The following is a 27,910-nucleotide window of genomic DNA, read 5'->3' on the forward strand; positions in this document are numbered from 1 at the left end:
AACAAAATATCCAGAAAAATACTTTTTATTTAAATGTTTATTAGTTTGCAGAGTGTGTTTGGTACATTTCCTTAAGTTTCAGTTCGTCAGAAAGGGTTACTTTTTATACATTAAGTTTATTTTTATTTTTGTTATAATGTCTGAGAAGTATGTAGCAAAATAAGAATACAGTATATAAAAGAAAAGATTAACATAAACATACAGAACACATGGCTAGGACTCTGTAGGAATGTCCATAATGTTTAGTCGTTGTACTACATAGTAGCAGCTGCAGCATAAAGCCATCCCATAAAATATGTCAGTTTGATTTTTGTGGTTCAATGTTTTGAGAGTTGAGAGTATTCTTGCTTATTCCCTTTTTTGGTAGTGAGTTATTCATTATAGCTAAAAAACTAAAATGTATTCACTTTATTTATTTCATTAGTTTTTAACCAGTTTAGTTATAAGGTTATATTTTTTTATGTGCTTATATGGGACAATGCTTAAAAAAAATCTAATTAATAATCAATGACTAGTTTAGAAAAAAAACTTTCCATTCAGTTACTAGATTATTAAACCCACCTAGCTTGAACCAATGCAGTCTAATACAGTGGTATAATAAATCCTACCTTTATGAGGGTTACAGTTTGTGGGATGCTCTCTGTTCTGTTGAACTGTATTCACTTATACAGACTTCTTTCTATTACTAAGCCTACCCTCACTGATGTTAATTGGATGGACAAAATAATAGAAACACTTGTCATTACAACGCCATAAAATTCAACCGCACCACAAACTGCAGCCTCCAACATGGCCTCTCAAAGCGGCTGAATTAGACCGCATCACTTTCTCCTTTACGAGATAAACTGGCAACTGAGTGTATGTCGGGTTTAACAAACTATGCAGCTGGAAACGAGTCAAACTCAGGGGACAGTTTGTGTTTGGGGGGGTCAAGGCCGGGAACGCCCTCCTTTCCATCGCACCAAAACATGCAACATATTAGTTTATTGGCTTCAGTTTAAAAGAAGAAAAAAAAAAGAAAAAATAGCTCACAATCCCTCTTAATAAAAGTGAACAAATCGAGCACACAGTACAGTGCACCATTGTTGCAGTGACCGGGGCCCACTCTGCAGGATTTGGCAGACGCCAGCGAGAGTGATGAGTGTTTACATGCGGCTGTCATAATAGCCCGCAAATAGCCTCAGTAAAAATACAACGGAGGGGCGGGGGGAGAAAAAAGGGCGGTTAATGGTGGGAGCGATAAAGTAAGGGTGTGTTTTTAAGTGTGTCAAGTGTGTCTGGGCGGATTTGGTGGTGGTGGTGGTGGTGGTGGTGGTGGGGGGAGTCTTGCCTTGAGTCGCTGGGGAGAAACTGGCGGCACATTGGTGGCAGGAGAGAGGCGAGGAAACGCTGATGTCAGAGGTGAGCCATTCGGAGGACTGTATCTGCCTGGCAACAATACAAGGACACACACACACACACACACACACACACAATCTTCCTTTCTTTTAAAACACACACACACACACACAGCATGAGGAAATGGAGGGCTAAAACTGTGTGTGCAAGATTCCTCACATTCTCTCAGCACTATTTCAGCTGCCGTTACTTCTTAACAAAGTGCATTAATAGCCACACACAAGCTTATATACACACACACATACACACACAGTAATTCCGTTTAGTCTACCTCTCCGGGTCCCGATAACTAAAGTCGGTGCTGATACAGGGTTCGGCCGCACAGAGTGAGTCCATGTCGTCTCACCGAGTGACAAATCCACTACTATGCTGAACTGGCTGCAGGAGTGGCTGCTGACATCTGAGAGCAAAATGGTTATCGCACATTCAAAGTACAGCAAGAAGACCTTCAGTGACTAAATGTTGCATTAAACGACAAAAGAACAAGCATTGATCAACCATATAAATATTTAATAGGATACGTGGTGCAATAAAAACAAACAGATTATAAAAGCTTCAGTCACAGGAAAAAAACAGAAGTTACAGTAGTTGTTTTGTGCAAATGCAATTCAGTTTTTGCTCACTTTACGTGAACACCCTTAAAAAGAAAATGTGGAAGTCAGTTTGGCACTTTTGAAGTGAGTTTTCTTCTTTTTACGTTGGACGGCCTGTAGACGGAGGAGAAGAAATGAGCCCTTTGCTTTTTATTTTTCTTTCCCAGATCTAATTCTGCCATCATGACATGAGTCGTTACCGTTACTTGACACAGATTAACAAACTCCCTTTTTTTTTTTTTGCACGGTCAGAGGATATTTTGTCCACAATTCCACCCCCTCTCTTTTTGGGGGCAAATATGTAATCTCAGGTGAGGAAATAATAAGAACACCTGAGCAAATTCCTCTCTGTGTCTGTGAGGACTGTGGGCATGTGATTCCCTTTGAACCTTGATAAGACGGAACGGCCCCAACGATTAGTCTGAACAGTTCCACCCCGAGGCCTGAGAAATGTTTGGACGGTTTCAAAATGACATTTCCAAGGCGACTTCTCCAATAAGCAAAAAAAACAACAAAATAAAACACCTTTAAAAATATCCACCTCTTCAAGAAGTGCATACATTCCACACAGTTGGCCCTTTTGACTTCGGAGCAAATATTCAAAACTTGAAAAGAACAAAAAAAAAAAAAACTGTGTTGCACTGTGTTGTCATATTGCAGTACAATAAACCCCCCCCCTCCCTTTATATAAAACGATTTAACACCAAACTTTGTTTTTGTCCTATAACTTCAGCTACAGAGTGGCTCGCCTCCACACACAGGATGAAGACACCCGGGTGCTCGGTTTGCCAGAGAGCTGCGTAGCGGTCACACTGAGAGGCTTGTGGAGGGCTCTTTGGCCGCCCCCATGTGCAATATCAGGAGGGGTCACCCAACAAACTCAATCCTCTTTTTGTTCGGTCCGCACCTTTCGAGGTTTTGCGTACCAACTAGGGCTGGGCGTAGAATAATGATCTCTATTTCCTATTATTTAAGATATTGTTATTGATGTTAAAGGAACATTGACAACAACGCAGCTCAACGTTAAATAGCAGTAAATACGACGTAAGTGTCCAAACTGTGCTCTCTGTAGTACCCAGCCCGTATTCCAACATCTGTTTTGGTTAGTTTGTAAGTATACCTGAATCGCCCCGAGCCCTCCAACGGCCCCCCCCCTGTGTGACATCGCCTACTTTACCCTCTGACTTGGTAAAAACACATTGCTTTAAAGAACGACTCTATGGATTCCTTTCACCAACACTGTTGAAGGACGGATCCTCGCCTGACAACACCTCCTCCTCCCTCCTCCCCGAGAGTCAGGGAGCGGTATGGAGCTCTGAATGCAGCTTTAATCTCTGCTTTTCTTAGCCGTGGCCAAGGCACTGCTGGATCGGAGAAACCTGACGTCTCACAATCAGATCAGATTCTCCTTTTGAGGTTGTTTTTATTTTATTTTTTTTCCTAAAAAAGAATTTGCATCCGCTTTTGCGAGAGGAAACGTTTTTCTTGCATCTAGAACGCTCAATTCACAGTCTTATAAAAATACTATTTCATGTCCGAGGTAATTCAAATTTCTTAGCAGATATGTAAAATAAACGAGATCATTTTCTCTTTGTTGGACCAGTTTTGGTGAAAGGCAATTTTGTCGGAATATACGCGGTATCATATTCACATGACAAATCTCGACACATGCAAAGTAGTGTGGACGTACTTGTAGTAGTAGTCGTGTATATGTGTTAGTGTTATTTCTTTTCAATATCACAAACAGCTCTTTAAGGACTCCTTTTTGATCTCGTGGCCAATTATAGTCTCCGTTTCCCTGCTCTTTGACGTGTGCAGCAGGTTTTGAAAGTGGTGGAACCCTTAGTGTCCCATCACATCAGCCTCACAACTATTTCGCTGTCAGTCAGAGGAACTCTCTGCAGTATTACGTAACTGCAGAATGACAGCAACTGGTGCTCGAAACAAGAGTGCATCCCTGAAACGTTAAACAGGGCATCCGGCTTAAACAACACTTTCTATTTTGTCAACAGAGGATTAATGTTGGGTATTATCTTGCCCCACTTAAAAAATTAAACACTGTAATCTGTTTGCTGGATTACGTTGTCATTTGTTGCCGAGGTAAATCATTTTTTTCCTAAGTGGCATCTCATTTTGCAACAAGACCCTTTATGGTGTTATGGGAGCTACAAACGATCATACCCAGAATCCAGCAGACCACCGAACACGAGCTGTGAGAGACTGAGAATTTAGCAGCTTCATCTGTTTGATCAGCTTTGTCCTTAAAGAGCTTTTAAAGAGGGTACTGTAAGTACAATATATCTATATATATATATATAAAAACACAAGGTACAATTGCACTTCTTTTATAGAGTAAAAGAGCAGGAGTGTAAGAGAGGAATGAGTAACTTTGGGTGAGCTCCTCCTCTCCATGTGAGCTCATCTTCTGCTGGCTGGAACATGCCATGGGGTAATACGTGTTAGAGGCATACTTCATCGCTCTGTGCTATTCTATGCTTTGTATTATTCTCCTAAAAGACAGTGGCACATCTAGCATAAGACGGTATGGCTTGTTCGGATCAAAGTGGACTCGACTGAGAGGACGGATGGGGCCAGCAGTGTCAGCTTGAGTTCAGATTCTGGATTATTTGACTCTGCACTGATTGACACAAGTCAAAGGGGGGAGAAATAACTTGCTAACAATGTTATCACTCTCTCTTTTGCCTGCCAGCTGAAAACTGCATTATGTATTCTTTTTACTGGCTGTTGACAGGCTGACATGTAAAACATGACATAGCCGCCGCTGTGAATGGCAACACTAAGGTCGCCACTGATCTAATAATATCCGAGATAAGAACCTAAAAGCAAACATTTCCCTCCACGGCTTAGGAATTAGATTATGCTCTTAACAGAAACAAACTTCTTCTCCTATCCGACACGGTAAATATCTCAGAGTACTCAGTGAATACTGGTTTTTTTGGTACATTGTAAAAGGCCAATGCAATATATCGAACCGTTGTAGTAGCAGCAGCATGTGCACATATTCTACGTGCACTAAAATGTTCCTTTGTGAGCATCAATCCACTCGAAAGTTAGCACCACTTGACCCAAAACGTGTTAATTAGTTTTCATGTAACACTGCTGACCCCATTATGAATGAAAGCCATCAAAGCTCCAGAGATTGTACCAGGGTTCCTACACTCTTCAACTTCTAAATTCCACTTATTTACCACGCTTTTACTTTGAAAAGCTTGTTTGCTTAGACATCACAAAGCGGTTCTCACAGGAACCCAAATGTGCAGCTGACACAATTGACGACGACGCATTTTTTCCACGGAAATTATCGGACATATTTCGCAAACAAATTTCGAATCCTGTGTAGGAACCCTGACAAGAGGAAGACATGCATAGGACATTAGTGTGACACACGAACGCAGAGAGGACTGTAGCATAACTACTCATTTAAACAGGACACAAAGTCTGATTCTCTGCAACATCACATCACCGATACGAAGCCTTATTCCGGTCACTAAAGGCTCTACTCATGTTTACCCAAACCTAACCCAACATCCCCAGATTATCTCGTTTTCCCCTTCTCCCTCCCAAAAGCAGTGACCCAAAAGAAAGAAACTAAACATTGGAATGTTTACAAGAAATTACCTTTTTGACCAAAATGGTGAAATGAGTGATCCACACCTGGCTGCAGTGAGGCTTTTGCTTAACTACCTGGTTTCTCACTTTTAACTAGCAGCTTTATAAAAAACAGAATCGAGTGCTTTAAGGTTGTGTTGGACTGTGTTACCTCAGTGGTTCAATGTGTTTCTTGACGGCCTCAGCTGTTTAATAACAAGGACGCTTTGCTGCAAGGACTGAAGTCTGCTTTATTGCACTTTCCTTAGATTCACTTTAAGAGTCTTAAAATAAAGCACCGGGCCGGCGTTTAGCTATGTGATTAACGGCATCATTCATCAGTTGTCTGCAGCCAGCAGGCTGTCCAATGTTTACAGCTCGGTGGCCAAGCGCTCCCTCTGCTGCAGCGTGGCACGCAGACAAGATAACAGGTGGGCCGTGGATTGGGTGACAACAGAGGAGGAGCGATTCTTGAGAAACCCCACCGGGGAGCCCACCAGAATCACACGGCTATCCATGCCTGTCCAGAAATAGAGGCATTAATTTGCCAACTGTGATACACAGAAACGCGCGGGCTTACGGGAGAGTGCTCTGGGAAATTCCCTTCGATTGTGAAAGTCTCATCGCTCGCAGGCTTAGCGGCGTAATCACATCGGTTTAAAGATGGAGTCTTGTGTTGCGTTATGTTTCAGATTTGTCCGCAGTTGTGAGCAACTCTCATTTCTTGACAACCCGTCTTAATTTGGATTAACGGAGACAACCACATCGATTTGTCGCATTAATTTGATAAATATGATGCCGAACTCGCCAAACTGCACAGTTAGTGATGTTGTCGTGAGGAAATAAGGCAAACCGCCATGCCACGTGCACTTTTTTTTTGATCGGTGATGTCATTGTTTAAACGCTCATCTGCACTCGACCTATTTAATGTCACCAAATTATGAACAAAGTGACATAGTACGTAGATAATGAATGGGCTCGTAGCAGCAGCTTCATGTGGTGTGACCACACATTGACCATTCTAGTGGAGTGTTCGGTACATAAGCCCTGTGCCCTCCCTGTCCCTCCCACAGTGGTTCCCTTTAAGAGTTAAATAAGAGTGATGGAGGCAGTGGACATACACAGAGATTCTATCAGGGATCAAACAGGTCAGGCTGTCCCTGCAGCTCCAGCTGACGGTTGAATAGCTCGACCTCTTTGTTGGCCTCGGCGAGGTACTCCTTAATAAAGTCTTCCATGTCTGCGATAAGAGCAATGTAAGGGAAACAGCAGCACAATCACCACAAACAAACAGCACATGTAGCTGCAGGCAGAGCTGCACAGTGATTTATGGTCACTGCTCTGTTTAGGTCTGCATTAAATATAGATAGAAACAAATGTTTAATGACTTATCAAACACTGAGCTTGATTTGTATTAACTAATCTGACTCACATAGACTGTAACCCCATCGGATTTTGTTTCTGATTTAAGTGTATTGGTTTTTTTTTTTAACCTTTGGAATATATAAGGAATTCCAAATTAGATGTAGTTGATATTTTAAAACAGACATTAGTTACCATGAAAAGGATACAGGGATGGAAGTTCATCTTTTCTCCAAAGATGTCAACATATTGATGACCGTTGTAGAAGTAGCCTTGTGGTAGAGGGTCCAGGTGCCTGGTCATCTGAATATAAAAACATATGATATCAAGTAAAGTCAAACAGTTCTGGGGACTCCCTAAGAGGAACTGCAAACATTGGCTCAAGTTTTGGGCAACTCAACTTACTGTTCATAGAACTATAAAAAAAAGTTCTTCTGGTCTGAAAACGCCTAAAGTTTTTGACTGAAAAAGCGCACATCTATAATAGTCCAACCAAGCCCAAGCTATCTTTGAAGATAATGAAAATCATCAAGACAAATTTGATAAAAATGCCTAGTGAGGCTTGTTCAGTGTCAACTATTTCATACTCTTCTACCTATTGCTGTGTTATTTATTGACAAAAAACTTTTATTGTAAGCAAACAGTTATGTTTACATCATTGTTTGTCACAAAGCATGTGTCCATGTATCCACGGGGCCTAAAACATATGTTGAATGCATATCATTCCACACATTTGCAAAGCAAGATTTTTGGAATAATTTGAAACCTACATAATCGATAATCCAGATTTGCTGCCTACTTTATTTCTCACGGCCACCAATCATGAAACCAGCAGCAGGGAAGTACATGTGTGCATTGCTAGCATACTAGTAATTCAATATACTATCAAACAAAGCAGGCGTGAGATCATAAAAACATTACTCCTAGTGGATAATATTCCTCAGAGTAGCTTTAATGTCGTTCTGTCCACACACAATTCTACCAGGTAAATATAAAATGGCAATATATTTGAAATAATTATAAATATAAACTGAAAACTCACCTCTTCATGAAGTACTACCCTGAGCCTTCCTCGTAGCACTTATCCTATTCGTATTAGTTTGTACCACTTATTGTATTCGTATTAGTCTGTTGCAATTATTGTTTTCGTAGTAATTTGCCTCTGCACTGTACTTTTGCTCTGGTTTATGCTTTAAGATGATTGTTTAAGAAAGGAGATGCACTTATGACTTCTGGTGACTAGTAGTTCTCTTGAATACCTATGTTGAACACACTTCCTGTAAGTCGCTTTGGATAAAAGCGTCTGCTAAATGACTGTAATGTAATGTAATGTAATAAACACACTCACATGTATGCTCTTGATTTCTTGATGTGAAAGGGTGTTTTTAGTCCTCTTCAGTTTCTTTTTCTGCTTCTGTTAACATCAAAGAGAAACAACAGCCTTGTGATCACGCAAATTGATTTTCTCATACAGTACTCGACTTTATGTAAATTAGAAAAAATGATCTATACATGAGTCTCATTGTGTTTATTGCCTTAAAAAACAGCAACGCTATTTAAATGCCTACCTCCTTGGCACACAGCCTGAGCCAGTCCTTCAGTCCCTCCTCGGTGAGGCCGACACCATCAGAGACCAGGAAGCAGGAGGTGTGGGTCTCTTCGGGGCCCGGGTTCAGAGGGTCAACGCTGTGGTCTGGGACGATGCTGAGGCTCCCGCTCACTGTGTTGTAGCTCACCTCCATCAGCTGGTCTGAGTCTGGAGGGTCCAGAGATGAAGGAGCACATACTCTTCACACCTTGTGTAACACTTCATATAGTCGAAGCATGCTGTCGGCGGGGCGTTAATGTTTTAACGTCTATACAGCCTCTCCGCTGCCACACTGACTCAGAACTCACGTGTACAGTTAAAAAGAAAACAGGATGTCAAATACGTTCTAACTCAATGTAAAATATGTACTGAATGTGCAACAGCTACATACCAAATGAAATAAAGTAAAAGAACTAAATATAAAGTGATGTAAATCATTCACTACCCTAAAGACAGTGACTGTAATACACACTTGACACCAGGGAAATGTGAGTACTAGGATAAGGATGGCACAGTACAGTCTCCACATTCGTTCCGAACTGCTGCATCTTCCCAGCTCTTCACAAATATCTGCACATTCTCTGCATGTCATCTCCTCGCAGGCACCTGCACTCTCTCCTCATGCAACAACGCCACACAGGTCTTCAGATGAAAGAAAGAGTGGGGAAACCATACGGAGGAAACCAAACCAGTGGACTATGAGCTGAATTCTAAACACCAGACAACAACCGAGCAGTATTCCTACCGTCAGGAGCTTCTTGTCTGCCTTGAGGGCAACCTTTTCTCTAATAATTCCCAAAACTGGGAAATGCAAATGCGGGTCAAACATTTACCAAGGAAGGAAGTCACATATGTTTAGTAATGCTTTAACAATAGCCAGTTCTGTGGAATTTAAAATACGATCTGAAAATGTCAAATGTTAGCAAGAGTGGCAATATATTTTTGAAAACAAAAAATAAGATGTAAATAAGTTATTCCTACCAGAAAATCGGACTTTTCCCCAAACATTGTACACATTTCCTCGGAAGGGGCTTTGCTTTAGTGATGACTTGAATGCTACGGAAAAGGGATAAGAGTTTCAGCAGTTAGAAGTGTGTTTTGAAATATTAATTTAAATGATCAGTTTCCTGGAAAGCACAATTGGCAGTAAGTGCATCCTTTGGGAATAGAGATTGTTTCGCAGCAACAGCGGGCAATTACTTCGAGACCTCAGTTGTCTCCATATTTGGAGAGAAAGGCAGCTTATGTAATCATCATCAAACCCTGCCAGCTCATATCTGGAACTTCTGTCACGTGTGAGAGTCAAAAAAAAAGAAAGGGGGGGAGAATTCCTCTCCGTCTCACCTTTGCAGCGGGTGACAAATAGAGGCCTCTCCAGGGGCCGGCTGAAAGCCACGCGCTGCTGACTGAGGACCAGAGACCCACAGCCGGAGAAGAAGCGCCCTTTGCACCTGAAACACATTGCACATTACACAAATGGTGAGAAAGTTAAGTCTGGAGCAAGCCAAATGTTTGTGCTACATTTTGTCTTTGGCTGGAAAGTTGTTTACTCTACCAGCTGCCCACATGAAAGAGGCCAGCGTTTCTGATTGGCTGGTATAAACGTGGAAGTGGATGAGCATTCTGTAAATGTAAATACTCTCCATTGGCAGGTGAAAAAGATTATTGTTTCGGTCAAAGGGTTTGGACGTGTAGGAAGCATCTCAAACACACTCGCAAACTAAAGCTCAAAGACGAGTGAATCCAACGGGCCAGACTCTGGCCAGCTGTATGATCTGAGGGGAGGATTTAGCAGAGGTTCATATAAGGCTGACATCTGAGGCATGAGAGCTGAGTGGACCTGGTCCAAAGGGAAGGAGAACCCCTCTGTGTACATGGCAACTGCATGGCCAACAGCTTGTTACTGTGGTGCCAGGAGGCAGCTGGTGATGGAACACAAGATGCCCCGAGGGGCTTTGCAGCAATCAGCGGCCGATACCCCCACCACTGAGGCCGAGTGGCAATTAAACTGCAGGGAGGGAGGCGAGGTGGGACCGAGGAACGCCGAGGAAGGAATCAACGCCAATCTGCTGCTCGGTGTGGACACGGGAGGACACACAGAGGGTCAGAGTCAGTGAAGAGGTACAGAGGGGGAGGGTCTTACCATCCAGGGTAGAGGACATAACGTGCTCTCAGCATCTGGGGCTCGCTGAAGCTGCTATCAGAAAATATCAGATTCACGTCTTCATTCCTAATTAAAAACACACATAAAAAAAACTCTTAACTTTGCAAACATATGCAATTATTCACAAAACTTCTAAAATACATAACAGGCTTTTAATTACAAAAATGAAATAATATGAGTAAGTACAGATTGCAAGGGGAAATGTTCATGACACATTAATGTTCTAACCGTACAGTGCTCTGACCCACCAGATACAGACAAAGACTCAGTAAGTGGAATAAAATGTAATAGAGTGAATATTTAAAGCAAAGATAAAAGCAGTTAAATGACTGTTTGCGGCGTTGGTCATGATTCTGCGGGCGCCTACCTGGTGACAGCTCCTCTCTCTGCCAGAATGAAGGCTGCGGTGGGGTTGGCGGAGCGTACCAACTGCTGAACATGCTGCATGAGAGGGTGCTTCTGCTCTGCTGTCAGCCCGGTGAACACCACTGTACTCACAATACCTGACACACAACGAGGAGCAAATAAAGGGAATATGAATTCCAGGAGAAACTGGAATACAAAATCACGTCTGTGGTAGGCCCTGCAGAAATACCATTTCACACTAGTTTTTTTTCTTTTTTTCTCGGCATCACTGCTGCCATGTTGTACCTGCAAGCTGAATTTATAGAGAAACTGACTTTTGGATTCCTTAACAACAATAGATAAGGTATAAAAAAGACATAATAAATAATTCTGCGGCAGCCAGACTGCTCTTCAATATTTAATTTCAGAATACAAGATGGAAGGTAAACTTTGGGCATTAAACCTGAAGTGATGGTTGGGCAATGGGTGCTGAACCTGTTATTGGTTGACCCTTAGGGCTTTTGTATTACAACTTTTGACAGCAATAATGGTGGAGAATAACTGCATGGTGGGTAATATTTTCACTGTGAGTTCAGTTAGGCAAACTCAATCCCCAAATGTTAACTTACATAGAACTTATCGTAAATATTGTGAAGCAGACAAATATGGAGGTCTTGCTGCTGGGTGAATGGAACTACAACACATGTCACAAGTAAATAAAAAGCTACCAACAAAGCATTGTTTCACCTATATAATATATTTCTTATTCACTTGGTGTTAGTGATGGATTTGCTACTTTACTGTGATGTGAGAGTATTTTTTTGTCATTAATGTACAACTTCTCCTCTGATTTAGTTTGACAAAAATCATAGAGAACATTTCTTTATTCTTACATATCCCAACCTAGCAGTATATGTTTGGTATGGATATGCTGTACAGCTTCCAAAACAGCATTACACTATGAAATTATCCTTAATGTATTTTTTGGGAAACTGTGCAACAGACAGGACTTACCTTGGCTGCACTGCTCCAACAGTTTAGGAAATGCAAACCTGCAGAGGCAGACAAGACACAGAATATTCAAGTTAAATATACAGTATGCTTAAGCACAGGGTGAAAACTGACTGGCAGCCACCATTCAAATGGAAATGTAGTTTGACTAAGATGATCACTGTGGATAATGTTGGAAATAGGGATTTGTTCCAGAGTGACCTGTTAACTTTAGAAGCTTTTAAGCCCTGTAATGTGGACGGAGCATTAGAGCTGTATTTTCATGTATTTAATTAACAGTCCTTTTTAATTTAACCCATTTCTAGTTTCACAATATCATCACTAAAAATAACATAATTTATGACTAATGGGTCTTTGCCAAAGTTGAGCAGCAATAAACAGGCTAACTCTGTGTTTTGGCTGTTGGCTAGCAGTCCGGTTATCAATCGTGGTTCATTTTTCATAGGATGACATCATGACTGTGACTGGCCACCGACCAATGTAAAAGCTTTCTGTAATCTGATTTAATCTAAACATAATCTATCCTGAGTTTTCAAATCGATCAGTGTTATACACCACTTTCTGAATAACCGTGACTCCGAGCCGAGCCAAGCCCCCCCCCCCCCCCCTTCTCCGGCCACCACTGACCCTCCCCAGCAGCTCTTAGGCAGCAATTTGAAAGGCATTCATCTTTCCTGTCCTAATGTAATGAACTGTCTACATTCATCACAAAGAATGGATCATGACTGACTGATGAGCTTCATGAGGATGGGGGTGCTGGTCACACATGTGGACCTGGGGGGATTAGAGGGGCTATGCTGCGGGGGGGGGGTTTGACAGGCAGGTCAGGCCTAAGCTGGGCTAACCACTCCCAATTAGCACCATAGTGGGTCTGCAGATCGCCACACAATCTATGGGAACAGACAGCGACGGGGGGGCTTGTTGAAGATGCTTCACATGGAAAAGTCAGTGCTAACCACATTGCTAACTAAACCTCTTATAACACATTTTTCCACTGCAGAGCCAAGTGGGGCTTTTCAGGGTTTGGCTGGAGGGTCAGCACTTCGTATTTACAGCACAGGATGCAAAACTTGTTTAAGATGTACTATTAAAGTTTAGCTAGCTTCACAATCACCTCATCTAAAGGATTGTGGGAGTTTTTTGTACCTGCATATATGTTCTGGTATTTAGGAGTTACTGTGCAGAGTATTATTATTACACCTGCTGGCTTTTCAATAACATTTCTACTGAAGAAGAGAGTGGAATTAGTTTTCCAAGCATGTTGGAAAAAGTAGACCCTCTAGACCGACTTCATCTGTATGTAAGTATCACGGGCCAACGCAGCCTGGCTGTGCAGTGGAAAACAGCCTATTACCCCGAGTGGTATGTCATACTGTGTGGAGCAGCTCAGTCAATCTTCGACAGTGAGAAGCTCTGTAAGCTACATCTAAAGCCTGTAACAAAAGGAGAGTGAGATTAAATGTAGGACTGATCCTCTCTGTAAAAGGGACCCAGCCTTGAGTTCTAATAGCTAAAAGTCTCATGTAACCTCGTCCTGGAAACCTCTAACATCCGGCCCTGTCTGTCATCATCTGGTCCGGCTGTCCGTATGTTGCTTAAAAACATAATTAAATGAAATCCTCGATTTGTATATAAGGCTCTACCACTGGTGTGTTTCAGCATAATTACTTTACTTTAACTTTGCAAATTAGGCAAAAAAAGCAACAACTAAATGCCCATTTCTTGCTAGCTGCATGCAAAAGGAAAAAATAGAAGCAAATAACTGTGCTTTGGTGAAAAAATTATGTTTTTGAAAAAAAAAGCATACGGACAGATAGAAGAGTAGTGGATTTTGCTGCAGGAGATATTTGTTGTGAAACTGGGTCACCAAATCAATTCAAGTGAATCATGTTTGGGTGCAACTGCCGTCCTCAGCGAAAGAGAAAGTCACAAACGTTTCTGAGCCATGTTCCAAGTTTACACGTTTTGAGTGTTTGCTGCTCATTGGATGGACTAGGTGACGTTTTATTAAGGAAGCTATTCATACAGATGTGCTGTAATACACACGGCTGCTTCATTCTGGCATTTACTGTGAAGCCGCTGCAGGACTGTGACATGTACTGAAGTGCCGGGTTAGAGTTGAGTTCAACCGAGTCAATAAATTGGTTGTTTTTTGGAACAGAGCAGAATATAATTAAATAACTCATATTTTATCAATAAGGTCATTATATCATATGATGACGTTCAAAATATATGAAAGTGATATGATTTTAACACACACACAGCAAACTAATTCAGAACCTTTTCTTCTGTATGCACAATGTGAGACACGTCCACTACGCTCTTCACATTTCACTTAGCTCCAGGCCAAAAGAAGCTGTTAGCCCGGGGCTAAGAAAGCTTTCACTCTGGCACGTTCCAAAGTTGGCTACGCCTGACTTTATCCCAGGGCTTGCTGGCCCGGCAACGGAGCTGGGTTTGCAAAGAGTTTGCGGGGGTATCCTCTGAAAATCAACTAAACCAGCAGCTTTAAGTTTCCAGTGTGAAATGGGGCTAGAGTAAATATTGGAAATGTTGAAATTCTAATATGTTAACAGCAGTCACATTTTACAAACATTAGAAAAATGATGTCTTTGCGTTGTCTTATCGTCATCCATCACATTTCACTTAGTTTCTAGTTCCAGTCCGTTTGGCAGACAGTCAGGAATTTTGTCTACTTCAGTTCGTAATTGTGTGATTATGTTAAACGAAAGCTAGATGGATGTCAGTGGACACAAATTCATATGATATACATTACTTTATGGCAATCAGTTTGCTATGTTTTCTTTCCTCTTAACAGCCACAGTGCTGAGACCTAATCTACTGGAGAAAGAAAAGTCACCTGTGCTCCACACAGGAGGCCAGGGGGTCCACACAAGCAGTGACGGAGCCGATGGTGAAGCACGCTTGGACAACTGGGTCAGGGTGGAAAAGCACAGCCTGGACCACATCCAGAACATCTGTGTATCTGTCCAAGTAGAAACATTAACAAATGAACAATGAAGTCCGTACACACTGACAATGAGCAGTAAATCAATTCAGTCTTTTGTTTTTGTAATTTCTTCAATATTGTTGAGTTTGAATACCCCCAACATACTCAAAGTACTCATAGGGTACAGATGCCAAGATCTGTTTTATGTACTGGGATGACATGTTAGTATTATTTTCAAATTGTAGTTCTATTGGAATATAAATGCTTCCTTTTAGCTCAGCTCTGCTCTACTGTAGTCTCGACTTCTCAGATCCAAGATGCATCAAGCTGATCGGCGGGCTTTCTTACCCAGGTGAGAGAACCAACAGACGGGGTTTGCCTCCGGGGCCTCTCTGGCTCTCCAGGAAGCTGGACAAATACTGCTGCAGGTGAGAGGCTGAGAAGCCGTCACAGCTGTCAGGACCAGGGTTGTACACCACCCACCTAGAGTACGGATGAAATGAAAAACAAGTTGTAACTGTAAGTTTTGTTCGTGTTGCTAATAGCTACAACGTGTATATGTAAGATCAGAAATAATAACAGAGCAACACTGTAACAAAATGCAAACGGAGGGAGCCTTGTTGGATGAAATCTCTCTAACCTTCCATGTTCCTTGTTCAACTGGACCAGGAAGTTGCAGAGTCTGTTCTTATGGCTTCCTGGTAATCCAGTGATGATGGTGATGACAACCTGGACACATACAAAATGACCATATGAGATTAGAACTGGTTCCACCAAATAAAGGACAAAGCGCTCTTTGTAGGAACCAGGAAGTGTTGTTTGTATACATTTTTCAAATGAGGAAGACCAGCTGCACCTCAGTCACTGTGCTCACCTTGTCTCCCTGACATTTTACTGGATTCCTCAGCTCTGCAGAGGGAAAGAGCACCCCCAGGTGGTCGTACAGAATGGGCTCCTGACCGATACTACTCAACGCAAAGTGCTGAAGAAACCTGGTGTAGACCAGAATAGAAGGATCAGTAAGCAGAAATGAGGTCAGAACTGACTGGCACAATGAAAAAAGTATTTCAGAACCAAACATGTAAGGCAAAGCACAAAAGGGAGTACTACAGTTTCCCCTTTAAGACTTTCCTTCCATCTTTAATTCTCTTAACTCATATTTGCTCCAGTTTACATTTATACAAAAGCTAAAAATCTGTTGAATTATCTCTGCTGGAACAGAGTGCTTAGAAATGAGAGTAAATGCAAAATTTTGCAAAAGAGAGCAACACATTTTTAGAAGCACCATGTGATATGTTAATTCTGGGTGCAAATGCTTTAAACAGTTGGATGTCTAATTATGCAAGGGGACAGATTTGGGGAGACAGGGAAGCCGAGTTATCCTTGCATGTGGTCGTCTTTGTTACAGCTACAATGGCAAGAAATAAAATAAATGCGTGTGTACTCTTTATTTTGGGCCAGATAAGGAAGAGTAATGTTAGATACTTTCTCTCAGCGGGAAAGACCTTTCAAATATCGATGGTCAGCCAAGACCAACTGTATCAAGAAACACAGGCTTAATGTGCTATTTTGGGAAGACATCCCAATGATCAAGTAATACCTAGCATCAGGTTTTATTACTTGTTTGGACCAACTGTGAAGCCCTGGACTGAATGACTCGAGTGTGTACTAACATTTCCTGCTCTGGCAGCTGGGAGTATGAAGTCTTCAGGCTGCCTCTGCGTTTGGCCACCGGTGGCTCCTGACTGTCATGCAGCTTCTGCAGTCTGGTGTGCCTGAGAGGACAAAAAAGTAATTATAATTTCTCTGTTGTGGTTCCATGGACCGAGTTACCCCTAAATACCTACCTTATATAGGGTCTAAAGACTGATTCAACTTTAAACTGAATCACAAACTTTTTTTTTTTTTTTTAACAATGGTAAAAGGACTATCAAAATCTTGTGACATGAAGAAAAGGACACTCGGGGAAAACATACTCAAATATGTCAAAAATGTGAAAAATTAACAATGTTTTGTCCGAATCTATAAAAAATGTCTGCATATTTGGTTTGATTTATTTTTCAATTGATCTTATTGGATCAAATAGGATCACAACATCTTTCTAAAATTGTGATATGTTGAGGACAAACTGCTTACTTTCCAGACTCCAAGGAAGGTACAATAGAATGTAGCAAACAGACAACTAATCTTATATTGGTGTCTGTTTGTAATGTAATGTAATAATGTAATATTGAAAAGGGGATAAAATGATCTTACATGTTTTTCTGGTTCCAGGTCAGGTGCTTTTGGTCCACCATTTGCAGATTCAGTCCAGATGTTGATTTTTGCCACACAGACAAAACCTGAAACCAAGAGAGATAGGGTTCACACAACTGTAGCTGTATATTTAATAAGCCTACAATTATGAAGGAGATGGCTTGTTTTAAAGTAATAGATCAGCCATGACTCAACACCAAAAACACAATCCCTCAGAAAAAAAAACAGTCCTAGTGGGAGTTAAACACTTGACAAGATATTAATTTAGCAAATTACTGTATAGCATTGTATAAAACCTGAAAGAACGTTTGATAAAATCGGATATGTTTCTTTTTTTGCCATGTTTTGAACACTTTAAGTCTAGTGTGTATGATTTGGTGGCATCTTGTGGTGAGTTTACGACTTCTCCTTTGTGGCAAGCATGTAGGGAAACTATGTGGCCCATGTGAAAATGCAAAAGCCCTTTATAGAGCTAGTGTTTGGTTTGTCCGTTCTGGGCTACTGTAGAAACATGAGGGCTGGCTCTGTGAAGACAACCTGCTCCATATATGTAAATATCAACAGCTTATTTTAAGGTAACAAAAACATAATTCTTATTTTCAGGTGTTTATACACTCGAGAAAACATACTACATATATCATATTCCATCTCTGCCAATACATCCCCCTTAATGCTACACACTGGACCTTTAAGTAATATACCAATAGTGATAATGCAGTTATAACTATGTTTACCACTGCTTTAAAGAAATCTTTCGAAAAATATCATACAGGCATGATGAGAGACTGAATCATGTGTATGTTGAGTCTCAAACCCTGTCAGAGGTCACTGGCTGAAGGTCTTACCTTGGAATAGAAGGCCCTGTGGCTCTTAGACCTCGGCTGAAGAGCAAAGACCAGACAATGGTCAGCGCTGTGGAGTGGGAATGGAAGGTGGGGGAGCAGGCCGCTGTCGTACTCCACCAGGAGAGAGGCCACAGCGCTGGAGTCCTGGTAGTGAGACGATAATCATTAATGTACTATGAAACAACACGATATGACTTGTGCACAAAAGTATAAATGTGATCATACACTGTGAATATTACCGGGTCATAGAACTTGATGGTGCTGATGTGATCCTTGGACAGTGTGATGCTTCCATATTGAGAATGGATAAACAGGAGTCCATCAGAGAGGAAAATGATTTTTCCTATAATTAACATTTGAAGAAATATTAGGAATAAGACAGAACCACAAATCTTTGTCACATGATGAGGTAAGACATTGGCCAGAATAAATAAAAACAATATATCTTGTAATTTACTGTCACATTTAAACAGAAAATAAATACTGTGAATAACGGATTCATTAAAAGTGGTTGATTCACAGAATTTCATTTGTGTTTAAATGTGACAGGCTAAGTCAGTAATCGAAGAATCAAAGGTTATACAGCAGCATTGTGAGTTACTGTATATAAATACAAACAACATGTCAGAAATGTCAATACTATTGAAGAGTGTCACCTTCTTCAGGTGTGGAGAGCTGACTGCTGGAGAAAACATATGCAGCATCAGCTACAGTCAGAGCAGTTCCCAGACAGGTGCCTTCCTCTTTCTGTTGAAGACACATACTGTAAGTGATGAGGTCACATGTTCACACACACATGAACAAGTATTCATACACTGCAGTGGACACATGAAGCTTCTGAACTTACCTTAGCAATATGTTGGGCTTGCTCAGATTGCTTGACATCAGATTCCATCTGAAAAAAACATGACCGTAAGACTTTGGACACCAAACAAACAATGCTGGGAAAAATAAATGGTGTATTCCTTAAAGTAAGGATGAGACAACATGATTTCTGGATAGAAGAAGACTGGGATGTGTGTTTTTGTAAAACTTGAACTGTAAAGAAATCTAGACTAAGTGACTCAGTCTGTATCCATTCTGTCTATCACATTAATCTTTGATCTTCAGCCCCACACATACCAGCCAGGAGGCGTATCGAGGCACAGTTGTAGTCAGGATGGTGTAGCAGCTGTCTGATGACACAGTGCCATCTGCAGGAGAGGAAACCAATTTGTTTAAACTGAAGCACAAACAACAAAGTCAAAGAACGACAAGAAGGGAACATGAATCAAAAATATGATCCTCAGAGCAGGAAGAAGGCTATTTTTATACTCCTGCAAAGTTGTTACAAAATGACTTTTGCCTTTTTCTTTTACAGTTTTACAACCTAATTTGTCACTGTATTTATTTCAGTAGGTAACTCAAATTTCCTTTGTGGAATCAGTTGGTAATTCCATTTTAATCAGTACTGTACCTTTCTGTTGAATGTTGATGCTGGACTCCAAGAAAGATTCAGAGAAGACCACAGAGCCCAGGTCGCCCCCCTCCCACTGCAGGTCTGGGATGTCAGAGACAATCATGGAGGCCTTAGAACAAAAGTAGAATTAATTAGATGAATAAAGGAAAATTGTAATTACAAGTCACGTTTCAATCATAAAATGTATTTGCCTCTAGAACTTACTGTTTTTACAGCGTAACGGCTGTCTTCATCAGTCAGCGGAATGATCCTGAAAAAATAAATAAAACTGGGTTCTTAAAATCTGATATCACACAATTTTACAAATTGTTTTTTTAAGAAAGCATTGATAGTTCTTTTTTTTTTCTTATTTTTTTTAAAACACACATTTTCCAGTTGCGTAGAAACAGAAAAAGCAAATGCTTGCAAATGACAATTAAGGACTAGTTAACACCCACCTTCCCTGCATATTCACTGCTTGAATGCTGAATTCACATTTGGACCTGAGGAAAGAAAACACAAAGTCAAATCAACTCAAACAATAGATAACAGATTACACTTCACACTCGGCTGAAAGTCTCACACAGACGATGAGAGTGAAAAAATCAAAACCAATCTGTACCTGAGAGAACTGCGGTACTGATTTAAACTCATCGAGTCCAAAGCCAGTAGAAAGGTGTTCTCTGCTACATCCTTCGCCTGCAATAATAAACACGCCTTAATGATAAACTTCACATGTTACGGTACATTCTGAAAGATAAATGTAAAAATATGTGCTCTTGTTTTTCTAACCTTGGTAGCGCTGGAGGTAAAGGAGAAGCATTTGATTCCTGACAGGACTGCTTGAACAGCAGCTGAATATATTTGTGACAAAACCCTGAAAAGAAAAATATATATTTCATTTAGACTTTCTGTAACATTTAACAAAAGCTTACAGGGAAAAAATATAAATTAGGAGATTCAAAACTAAAGCACTTACAAGACTTCTGTTGTCTTTTGCTCTGTGTTTTCATTTCCTGTGGACGAAACAAACAAATTGTATACTAACGATACAAATAAGGGCTTCTCATGTTACAATTAACCCACGGCAGGCCAAGCCCGTCCTGGACCCTACATTTAACTTTCACACTAGCAATTGTGAGGGTAAGTAGGTACCGCTTTAACCCCTGTGTAAATAAACTATGCTCTGCAGCAAGTATGTGATGCAAAGGACAATAATGTAGAAAACCTACAGTTAATCAATATTAAATAGGCACAGTCATACAGTAAAACCTCACCAAGGTATGGAGAGTGGCTGGTCCCAAAGAAATAGGTCCGAGAGCAGGCTATAGGTCCTTTGGGAGCCACACACTGTAGAATCTGATGAACAAAAACGTGTTTATTTGAAAGATACAATCATGGAATGTTCCAACTTCACAAATGACACGGACAATAGTGGTGCAAATATATCTAAATCTCATATTTACAGGAGACATGGGGTCAGTGATCACATGTTTCCCGACAAGAAATGTTCCAAGATGATTTGTCAACACTGATTGTACCAAATTACTTCACCAGGTGGTGCTGCAGGTCACTTATCCTTCTTAACTTGAGCCATTTGATGTAGAAAACATTGAAGGTTATTAGTGGTTGACAGTGTTAGCTAGCTTTATCATACTGTTTCCCATTTCAGGCTGCTCACCATGTGTCTGGCTGCAGAACCCACAGGTCCTGTGTTGCGGACCTGATGACTCTCTGAGGGAAAGTTGAAGGAATAACTCTCCAAATCCTCTGAGGAGGAATGCTTTCCAAACAACACAAAGGGCTGCTGACTTTTACTGAAATAAAGAAACATTTAATAAGACAATTGTATTTTTCGTCCTAGAAAATCACAAGACTACAGATGAATATAATATCAGTATTTAGACATTGTTGAATAAGAAGCATACCTTTTATCTGTGATGTTGCTAGAGATCAGTCCGTGAGAGTAGTAAGTACGGAAAGCCTGTGGAATTGATGAGAATACACTTTATGCAGACACAAGTACACTTAGCTGAATACTTTAATCTCATTTCAGGCACTAAACCTTTCCCCTGTCCAATAAATGTTGATGAACGTACCTCTCCTGCCTGCGCTTCAGAAAGCTCCAAGATGGACAGATGGCTCTCCAGGTCCATGCTGGAGAAAAAGCCACTCCACTGCTTCTCAAAGTTCACCAAGTCCTAAAAAAACAGCAAACAACACCAAGGTTAGAGTACATACAGCATCATACTACATGGTCATGTACACAACTTCACATTTTACATATGACTATAAAGAAAATATTAATGTCACTTATGACAACTTGATTATCCAAATCAATTAATTATTCTATAAATGACGGCCTGATTAATCAGCTAGCCTTAAAAATTGTTTAGATAATGTAACCTTTGATCAATTACTGCTGGTAAAAAACTAATAACTGATCATTTCAAATAGATTTTTGGACATGAACATGAAACTAAATCTTTTCAAGGTTATAACGGCAAATGGAAAAAGAAGTCCGGTGTTACCTCTGTGAGGAGATTATCCAGGGACACTGGGTCCAGTCTGTTGTAAACCTGCCACAGCTTCTCACTCATGTCCATCAGCTGGAAAAGCAGGAATATAAAAAAACAAGGTTAAACAGTACAAGTACAATGTTGTGCGACAAACATTTTGAACATGAAATATCTTTCAATTTTGTGTCATTATTTGAAGGTACCTTGTATTTCATGGTGAAAAAGCTCCCTCCACCGATGCCTTCCAGGGCAAATGCTTGAATCAGGGGCCACTTTTCCACCATGAACATGTCAAACCTCTGGATGTGACCTAAAAGTAAAAGAAGGAGCAAACATTTACTTGTGTTGTTGGTGTAATTATGTTTTAAAAAGTGTTTGTATACTTTTCACTATCACTTTCACACATGTGTAGTGAATGAATGTGGTGATATGTACCCCGAGAGCTGTAAGGTACTCCAATGCGATAGCAGTCCTGCACCATTGTGACAAAACTGGAGATTTTGAATTCCTCTGCTGCTTCTTCATCTTCACACTGTGTGTGGAGATGGGACAGTTACAAAAAGAACTCGATCTCAGGATTGACAATCAAAAACGCTACTACAAAGGGTCACATTTAAAAGCATTTTAGCAATGGCAATCATTAGCTAAAGGGACTGAGACACCTGCACACACATTACAGGTACATTGGTAAAAACTAGAACACACTGTGTCATTGATGAAAGTGAGTCTGCTGCTTTCACTGTGCAGCCTATGTGTAACATTTAAGCTAACCTGTCTATAAGGCAAGTGAGTGAAAAGAAGTCAGCCAGGTGGATTCATCAACATGCCAAAACACTCTTGATTAAGTTCCTACTCCTAACTGAAGCGTACAGGAACTGTGATAATGGGAATGACAAGACTGAAGCATTAACCTCCGCCTCAGTCATGCAGTAGAGATGCAGGTTCCTCCAGTGGGACACGTAGGGCAACAGGTAACTGTAGTTCATTGGGTTGCAGTACAGATGAACACACTCTGCCTTGATCAGCAGGATTACATCTGGAAAACAGACAAGCAATGTGTCAGAATGGATAAAAACTAAAACAACCACAGAAATATGATTACAAAGGTAGTGAACAACACTCACCATCCATCATTTCATCAGGAAACTCCTCAAGGACATGTTCCAGATGCAGCTGATTCCTTTCATATAGTCCATAGAACAGGTATTTCGCCAGCTCAGTGCATCCCTCATTATACCTGCTGTCAATTCCTGAAATACACAAAAAATTACATTAATATTCATTCATTGGCTGCTTCGCCATATTCATTTATTTATACGCCATCTGTTCTGAATAAAGGATTTCCTCCAGCCTTAGCAGTTGGCAGTGCAGTTAACCAGGCCAGATAAAAAAAAAATAAAGGTTAAAAATAAAAAAAGTTTGCAGCTTAACATACCAAGAGAGCACAGGATGCCATCAGGAGTGGTAATGCCCCCCTTAAGGAGCAGAGACTGAACCTGACGCAGGCGGGAGCAACTGGAAAATGACATAAAAAGAGAAGAATTTATATATATATATAGTCATGGTTTTGTTTGTTATTAACATTAAACAATTAAAGGTTGATTTGAACCTTGGAAACAGCAGTACCACATGTGTTCAAACACATCTCATAGTTTGATCACAACAAACCACCTCAGAAATAGAGAGAAGCTGGACCTTGTATATATATTTTTTTTTTGCAAAACCTTGTCAGAAAAACTTTAAACTAAAGCAAAAGGCCTTAATGACAAATGCATGATAGCCAAGATCATTATCTAGATAGATACATATTCCTTTATTGATCCCCATGGGGGGGATGTGGGTGTTGCAGCTCAAGTACAGAGAAACAGATTAAGATAATAAATAAAACATACAGTACCAGTCAAAAGTTTGGACACACCTTCTCATTCAACTACTTTGAAGAATCTAAAATATAAAACATATTCTGGTTTGTTGAGCATTTGTTTGTTTACCACATAATTCCATATGTGTTCCTTCATAGTTTGGATGTCTTCAATATTAATCTACAATGTAGATTTTCTTTTTAAAATTAAATAAAGAAAAAACCATTGAATGAGAAGATGTGTCCAAACGTTTGACTGGTACTGTATATATATATTTAAAATAAAAATAAAAATAAAAATAAAAATAAAAAAAAAATAAAAATAAATAAAAACCATTGAATGAGGAGATGTGTCCAAACTTTTGACTGGTACTGTATATATATATATATAAAATAAATAAAAATAAAATAAAATTTTAAAAATAAAAATAAAGAAAAACCATTGAATGAGGAGATGTGTCCAAACTTTTGACTGGTACTGTATATATATATATATATATATATATAATATATATATAGAAATAAAATTTAAAAAATTTAAAAACTAAAATTAGAGTTCATTTTTTTAAATAAAAAAAAGAAAAACCATTGAATAGGAATGTGTCCAAATTTGACTGGTACTATATATATATATAAAAAAAATTAAACTGATTGGATAAAAAAAAATATATAAATAAAATAAAAAAAAAATAAAATAAAAACCATAGAATGAGAAGGTGTGTCCAAACTTTTGACTGGTTCCTAAGAGCACAGTGGCCTCCATATCCTTAAATATATATATACTCTTCCTAGAAATAGCCAAAAGCAATCATGGAAGAAGAGCCTTGGTGAGAAGGTAAAGAAGAATAAGAATGTGGCTGATCCAGAGATAAATAAAATTTAAAAAATATAAAAATTAAGAAAAAGTGCAAGAATATGAAAAGGTGTGTCCAAAAAAACTTTGACTGGAAATATAAAAATAAAAAATAAAAATAAAAATAAAAAACCATTGACTGAGAAGGTGTGTCCAAATTTTTGACTGGTACTGTATATATATATAAAAATAAAAAAAAAATATCACCATTTAAAATAAATAAAAATTAAAAATAAAGAAAAACCATAGACTGAGAAGGTGTGTCCAAACTTTTGACTGAAAATACTGTATATAATATATATATATATATAAAATAAATAAAAATCAGCTGTGTTTAATTAAACTGATTGCTTCTACTCAATAAGTAACATTTTAAATAAAAATAAAGAAAAACCATTGAATGAGGAGATGTGTCCAAACTTTTGACTGGTACTGCCATATATATATATAAAATTTAAAAAAAATTTAAATTTCCTAGAAAAAAAAGAGCCTTGTATATATATAAAATAAATAAAAATAAAAATATAAAAATATAAATAAAAACCATTGAATGAGAAGTGTGTCCAAACTGTTGACTGGTACTGTATATATATATATATATAAAATTGCCAAAAAAAATTAAAATTAAAAAAAAGATATATATAAAATAAAGAAAAATAAAAATAAAAATAAAGAAAAACCATTGAATGAGAAGATGTGTCCAAACTTTTGACTGGTAGCATGTATATATAGGGACAAAAAATATATATATAAAATCGGCCAAGAAAAATAAAATTTCAGAAAAAAATTAAATTTAAAAAATAAATATATATAAAAAAATAAAAAAATAAAAATAAAAATAAATAAAAATAAAAAAACCATTGAATGAGAAGGTGTGTCCAAACTTTTGACTGGTACTGTATATATATATATAAAATATAAATATATATGCATCATTCCCATATATATATATATATATAAAATAAATAATAAGCTAAAAATATAAATAAAAATAAAAGGGTCTGAAAAACCATTGAATGAGAAAAATGTTTGAAAAAATATATATATAAAATTAAAGTGTAAATTAAAAAAAAAATATAAAATAAAAATAAAAAAAAATAAAGAAAAACCATTGACTGAGAAGGTGTGTCCAAATTTTTGACTGGTACTGTATATATATATAAAATTAAAAAAAAATATATAAAAAATAAAAATAAAAATAAAAATAAAGAAAAACCATTGAATGAGAAGGTGTGTCCAAACTTTTGACTGGTACTGTATATATATATATATATATATATTAAATAAAATAAATAAAAATAAAAGTAACATTTTAAATAAAAATAAAGAAAAACCATTGAATGAGGAGATGTGTCCAAACTTTTGACTGGTACTGTATATATATATATATAATTTAAAAAAATTAAATTTAAAAAAAATATATATATAAAATAAATAAAAATAAAAATAAAAATAAATAAAAACCATTGAATGAGAAGGTGTGTCCAAATTTTTGACTGGTACTGTATATATATATATATATACAATTAAAAAAAAAAAATATATATATAAAATAAATAAAAATAAAAATAAAAATAAAGAAAAACCATTGAATGAGAAGGTGTGTCCAAACTTTTGACTGCTACTGTATTATACAAAAAAAAATAAATGTAAAATAAATATTTACACCAATCTCAATGGTCACTCACGCTTTTGAGATAACCTGATGTTAAAATGTTACAATTATGACTTTATCTCAGCAAAGTAAGAGAATAAACAAGATTATTTATTGTTGTTTGTTTTGAATGATGCAAAAGTAAACAGATTCCACGTACATGTAGCATGTATATTGTAAAAAAATATATATAAAATAAATAAAAATAAAAATAAAAATAAAGAAAAACCATTGAATGAGGAGGTGTGTCCAAACGTATATATATATACAATTAAAAAAAAAAAATATATATAAAATAAATTTAAAAAAAATAAAAACTGTGTCCAAATTTTTGACTGGTATATATATATACAATTAAAAAAATATATATATAAAATAAATAAAAATAAAAATAAAGAAAAACCGTTGAATGAGGAGGTGTGTCCAAATTTTTGACTGGTACTGTATATATATATACAATTAAAAAAAAAATAATAAAAATATATATATAAAATAAATAAAAGTAAAAAAAATTAAAAATAAAGAAAAACCGTTGAATGAGGAGGTGTGTCCAAATTTTTGACTGGTACTGTATATATATACAATTAAAAAAAAAAAATATAAAATAAAAAAATAAAAATAAAAATAAAAATAAAAATAAAAATAAAAATAAATAAAAACCATTGAATGAGAAGGTGTGTCCAATTTTTGACTGGTACTATATATATATACAATTAAAAAAAAAAAATATATATATAAAATAAATAAAAGTAAAATGAAAAATAAAGAAAAACCGTTGAGGAGGTGTGTCCAAACGTTTGACTGCTACTGTATTATACAATAAAAATAAATAAAAATAAATGTACAGTATATTTAAACCAATCTCACAATTTTGAGATAACCTGATATTAAAATGCTACAATTATGACTTAATCTCAGCAAAGTAAGAGAATAAACAAGATTATTTATTGTTGTTTGTTTTGAATGATGCAAAAGTAAACAGATTCCACATAATGTAGCATGTAGCATGTAGCATTGCTAAACCAGCCAATGGACAATCCCTCACAAGCTACAATGCTAACGCTAGCCGTCCCTGCTAGCATCCCCGTCCACTGTAACGGTACCTGATGCTAAAAGCGTTAGCATGTTAGCTTGGCCGCTTCACTGACGCGTCCAACGTAAGAAACTCACTCCGACATGAACGTTACCTGACAACTGGGTTGATTCCCGATAATTTCCCGTTGACTCTCCTCATAGCGGCCATGGTGGATTATGACAAATATACGTTTTTATATCGAATAACGTTGTGTGTTTATTTTCCGGGCCGACTAAAAGCTACATCTTCTTCATCACCCTGGAGAACGTCTACACAGGCTAGCATAGCAACGGAGCAAACCACTCCGCGTTTGGGGGAGTCCAAAATACCATTATTAATAAACGGGGTGAAAAGTGACAATTTATACACCACAAATTATTGTTATTTCC

The 27,910-nt window shown here is 38.2% G+C and overlaps 1 protein-coding gene across 1 annotated transcript; it reads right to left on the minus strand.

Moving 5' to 3' along the window:
• Positions 1–1,893: 1,893 nt before the first annotated feature.
• dnaaf9 (dynein axonemal assembly factor 9) lies at positions 1,894–27,689 on the minus strand. The gene is made up of 37 exons (XM_054614272.1): positions 27,634–27,689; positions 23,514–23,593; positions 23,203–23,328; positions 22,990–23,114; positions 22,514–22,610; positions 22,282–22,388; positions 22,091–22,168; positions 21,659–21,760; positions 21,488–21,543; positions 21,241–21,376; positions 20,837–20,918; positions 20,539–20,575; positions 20,352–20,436; positions 20,182–20,258; positions 20,018–20,062; positions 19,785–19,830; positions 19,578–19,689; positions 19,244–19,314; positions 18,969–19,016; positions 18,778–18,868; positions 18,361–18,464; positions 18,122–18,265; positions 17,277–17,362; positions 16,694–16,795; positions 15,895–16,012; positions 15,661–15,749; positions 15,369–15,503; positions 14,931–15,056; positions 12,074–12,111; positions 11,082–11,217; positions 10,694–10,780; positions 9,895–10,001; positions 9,532–9,606; positions 8,531–8,718; positions 8,311–8,376; positions 7,172–7,265; positions 1,894–6,840 (listed from the first exon to the last, which is right to left on the minus strand). Exons 1-37 carry the CDS (start codon positions 27,687–27,689, stop codon positions 6,734–6,736), a joined length of 3,459 nt encoding a protein of 1,152 aa, XP_054470247.1. The 3' UTR covers positions 1,894–6,733.
• Between the last annotated feature and the right edge of the window lie 221 nt (positions 27,690–27,910).

This window comes from Anoplopoma fimbria, chromosome 15 (assembly GCF_027596085.1).
Source record: "Anoplopoma fimbria isolate UVic2021 breed Golden Eagle Sablefish chromosome 15, Afim_UVic_2022, whole genome shotgun sequence".
In the NCBI taxonomy this organism is placed as follows: domain Eukaryota; kingdom Metazoa; phylum Chordata; class Actinopteri; order Perciformes; family Anoplopomatidae; genus Anoplopoma; species Anoplopoma fimbria.